Source organism: Tupaia chinensis, unplaced genomic scaffold (assembly GCF_000334495.1).
Source record: "Tupaia chinensis unplaced genomic scaffold, TupChi_1.0 Scaffold000161_1, whole genome shotgun sequence".
In the NCBI taxonomy this organism is placed as follows: Eukaryota; Metazoa; Chordata; class Mammalia; order Scandentia; family Tupaiidae; genus Tupaia; species Tupaia belangeri.
Window position 1 is genome coordinate 2378530 of NW_006159632.1, and position 4665 is coordinate 2383194.

Sequence of the window (4665 nt, forward strand, 5' to 3'; positions counted from 1 at the left end):
GATTCCCACGTAGTCAACCGCGGTTCGTGTCCCAGACCCGGTGGCTTAAAAGTCACGCCGGGCGCATGTGTATGCGTGCCCAAGATCCTGAGAGGAGAATGGAGGAGAAGGGATTGCAGCGTGACCATCCCCCCTGGGGCGTGATTTCTCGCTTTCTGTCTCTCTGTCTCTCTCTGTCTGTCTCGGCGGCGCAGGCGAGCGCACGCGCCCTACAGTGAAAATCTCTCAAAAACAAACAAACAAACAAAACAAACAAACAAAAAAAAACCCGGTAGGGCTGATGCTATGCTTAGTTGTGAAGGGAGTGGATCCCCCGTGGCCAGCTGCGTGGTTTGAATCCTGGCCTGGGCACATGTGCGTGTGTGCCCCAAATCCTGGCAGATGGAGATGGGAAGGAGAAGGGCTGGCATGATCCCTCCTGATTACAGCGTCCTCCCCCTTCCCCCTTCCCCACGTGTACATGTGCCTTCTGGCTGTTACAGAGAAAGTCCTGAATGTCTGTCAGTGTCTGGAAGGGAATTTACTGATAAATGCTACTGAGCCTTCCCCCTCAGCTGACAGCAGTGCGACCTCCTTCCTCCTCTCATACTTCATTAGTGTAACTTCTCTTAGTGTTACCAACGTATTCCTCCCATACTTCATTAGTGTAACTTCTCTTAGTGTTACCAACGTATTCCTCCTGTAATTCTGCCTGGCAGCATTCACATGCGCAGGGTTTGTTTACAGTGAAATTGGGTCTCCTTTCCCTTAGTCCCCAGTGCCCTCTCCTAATAGGAAGCACTGTCCTTTTGTTAGAAGTTTCCGATGTAAGTTTTCAGAGAAGTCCAAGTCTGTGGGTAATGATGTACGTGGCCTTTCTACACCTTAGTTCCCCTTGTGTGTGTGCATTTTTACGTGCGTGTGCACTTGTGTGTGTGTGTGTATGTGTGCACATTTATCATAGACATGGTCTGTCTGTACACACTGACTTGCTTGTAGCCGTTACTGGCGTGGTGACTCGGTTGTACGTCCGCACGCTAGCTTGTTGCCAGTTCTGTTCTTGCACAGTGGCCGGGTGAGCATCACTAGCAGACGGGGTGAAGTTGGGATCCTTTACATGCCCTGCTTCTTTTTCCTTTCAGGAGAGATGGGAGCTCTCGACACGGCTCACCAGGCCATGGTCTTTCCCCCAGCCAGCCAGGGTTTTGGCGTTCCCACCATGTTCAGGTCCACTTGGGGTCTGCATCTGGGCTCCCCAGTTTGCCCCACTGTCATGCAGTGACACCTGCCTTCTGGGCCACCGGGACTGGGCCCAAAAGTTGAATGTTTAGCCAGGCCAAGGCTTTTCAATGACCTGTGATTCTGTGTAAATCTCCCAGGTGAGTACGAGAAGGGTGTGGACCACCTGACCAACGCCATCGCCGTGTGTGGGCAGCCGCAGCAGTAGCTGCAGGTGTTGCAGCAGACGCTGCCACCTCCTGTGTTCCAGATGCTGCTGACCAAGCTCCCGACCATCAGTCAGGTGAGAGGCCAGGGTGGGGGTGTGCAGAGCAGAGCAGCCTGTGAACGTGCTGAAATGTGGAACATGCCTGTTTGATAAACGAGCTCGAGACAACAAAGCTGTGTGTGAGATACAGTGCTTGTGCCTCAAGGCAGCTCAGAGGGTTGGGGCCTCGCGTGCAGACCCCACCCCAGGCCACTCTTGGCTGCTCTCTTTTTTGTGGGGAGGCAGCAGGTTTTTGCTATAGAGCACGTGCACCCCCTGGAGGGGCAGACAGAAAACGAGAACTCACCCTGGGGCATGGCCATGCTGCAGTCCCTTCTCCATTCTTCTCAGGATTTTGGGTGCGTGTGCACACACACACAAGCTGCTGGGTTCTTATTTTGGCCACTTTTTAATATAGCGTCCTGCCTGCTCTTGCTGGAGACCATGGCTTCAGGTCACCAGGGCACACCCTCCTCTGATCTCACTTGTCTAAGGCTCAGGGCTCAGCTGCTGCTCAGGCAGACTTTGAGCTTGGAGGTGTGGACTGCATCTTGTATCCCTGCTAAAGCCCGCTGTTAAGACAACACCCCCAGATCCTGCTCATAATTGCAGGTTGCCATCTGTGTCAAAGATTATGCAAAGTGAGTCCCAGATGAATCTACTTGCAGGAATAGCATGTGTATTACATGTTTTATTTCCTGAGTTGACGTGATTGACGATGAGTCGAAGTGGTGATGGTGAGTTAGCCGTGTAAAAATATGAACGCCCATTGGTTTGCATGTCATCATTGGGCGGGCCATGCTCATTTCTGTATCGTCAAATCTTAACATATATACAGTTGAAGCAGACACTCATTTTTCAAGCTGATACTTACTCAACTGGACTGGAAATGGACTGGAAAGTAAATAAAGCTCCCAAAGTTGAGGGGAAGAGTTGGAAAACCAAGTATTTGTTCTACCTCATAACTTAGACTGATGTGCTTCCATTCTCCCTGTCAGGTCCTCTGATTAACATAACGTGTCTTTTAAAAGGCAACTTGGCACTGTACTGTTGGCAAATTGAAGTGTCTTGAAATAGGTGCAAGTTCATGAAGCTTAATGTCCTCTGTAAACCGGCTTCCTTACTTGGTTAACTTGGCCCTCGTTATCTGGAGAGGTTTTCTGATGGTAGTTCCAGAATCCTGTGTTCCTTCCACAGTGGCAGTGAGCATTTCCAGGCCCAAATGTTTGGAGCACAGAATGGTTGGTAACGCACTTACGGATATTCCTAGTTTGCACAGGAGTTAGAGAGATCTTAAGTTCTAATTGGTTAAGGGCTGGCTCTCAGATGCGGCTGTAATGTACCATCCACGGGAAGCCAGATCTCACATCGTGGTAGTGGTTCGAATCCTGACCCAGTTAGCCTGAAACACCAGCGCGGGCGGGTGCTCGTCAGTTCAGTAGACGCATGTGCTCTGTCCTGAATAAAGGGGAGGCCGTTCTTTTCTGTTTGACATAATTGATTTACATGTGATGTTGCACCTCCGTTCCTACCTGAGGTTTGCGGTGGTACCGACAAGCATGACCGTCATTCCCTTAGGTGACAGCATTGTGAGAGACATTGAAATGAATGTCAGAGCGGGCGTACTTTAGGACGGCTTAAGTCTTGAATGCAAAGAGCATTTTATGTTGAACTTAGGCTTCTGATCAAATGCTGACAAGTTCTAAAAATCAAATTTTTTTTTCCTTCTTACAGAGAATTGTAAGTGCTCAGAGCTTGGCTGAAGGAGAGGTTTTCTGATGGTAGTTCCAGAATCCTGTGTTCCTTCCACAGTGGCAGTGAGCATTTCCAGGCCCAAATGTTTGGAGCACAGAATGGTTGGTAACGCACTTACGGATATTCCTAGTTTGCACAGGAGTTAGAGAGATCTTAAGTTCTAATTGGTTAAGGGCTGGCTCTCAGATGCGGCTGTAATGTACCATCCACGGGAAGCCAGATCTCACATCGTGGTAGTGGTTCGAATCCTGACCCAGTTAGCCTGAAACACCAGCGCGGGCGGGTGCTCGTCAGTTCAGTAGACGCATGTGCTCTGTCCTGAATAAAGGGGAGGCCGTTCTTTTCTGTTTGACATAATTGATTTACATGTGATGTTGCACCTCCGTTCCTACCTGAGGTTTGCGGTGGTACCGACAAGCATGACCGTCATTCCCTTAGGTGACAGCATTGTGAGAGACATTGAAATGAATGTCAGAGCGGGCGTACTTTAGGACGGCTTAAGTCTTGAATGCAAAGAGCATTTTATGTTGAACTTAGGCTTCTGATCAAATGCTGACAAGTTCTAAAAATCAAATTTTTTTTTCCTTCTTACAGAGAATTGTAAGTGCTCAGAGCTTGGCTGAAGATGATGTGGAGTGAGAAACGAATGTCAACATAATAAAACTGCAATTTAAAATACTTTAAATATCTTTAACTGGGAAGTTAAGCAGCTCTGGGGAATAAGGCAAAGATGCTTATTATGGACTGTCCTACGCTGAAATCTACCAGAGTTAAGGTTTACTTTGTGTAGATCTATTTGTTTTATTTATTTTTTTCCCAGTGTAAAGTGTATTTTGATAGAAAGCTTTTCATTTTATAAATACACTATGAGTTACCACAATACCATGAATTTCTTTTATTCCTAAAACAAGCAGTTAAAATGTACATAGAACATGTTAGGTGCCCCTTCCCCCAAAAAATGTAGGGGACAGCTAAATGCACATTTTTTAAAGACAGTACATTTTGCTATGAATCCAAAAATTGTATAGAAACTTGTGTTTATGAAGACTGAGCATTAAAGTTCTGAGAGATCATATCTTCTCATTTGCTCTCAGATATAAATATGTGAGGTGTGCTGTGCTGTATTAACCATTCCTCCGCACCTGTCAGTCTTGAACAAATCAGTGGGCTTAACGTATTCTGGACATTTATTTCCTTGGGATTTAAATGTCTGGTAGTACCAGGAGTTAGGTCTGTGTCCAGCTGCAGTCTAGCCGAGCAAGCTTTGCCAGTTCACGCCTGCTCGTTTTCGGAACGAGGGAGTCTGCTGGTCTCCGAAGTCTTCCTTTCAGCTCCTCTGGGTTCCCTTCAGCTCCGTCACACCTACTTCACCAAGGGGTGCGTTTGGGTAGCCAGGCCTTGCATCTGTTTTATATTCTCAAATTTGCATGCTTGCCTGACTTAGT

At 47.5% G+C, this 4665-nt stretch overlaps 1 protein-coding gene across 1 annotated transcript in view; it reads left to right on the forward strand.

The window, feature by feature from the left end:
- TOMM20 (translocase of outer mitochondrial membrane 20) overlaps nucleotides 1-4325 on the forward strand; it is an 18713-nt gene extending 14388 nt beyond the window's left edge. Inside the window, 2 exon segments of the mRNA XM_014586813.2 lie at nucleotides 1359-1501; nucleotides 3815-4325. Of these exon segments, the coding sequence (XP_014442299.1) occupies nucleotides 1359-1501; nucleotides 3815-3859 (188 nt within the window). The 3' untranslated portion in view covers nucleotides 3860-4325.
- Nucleotides 4326-4665: the final 340 nt, after the last annotated feature.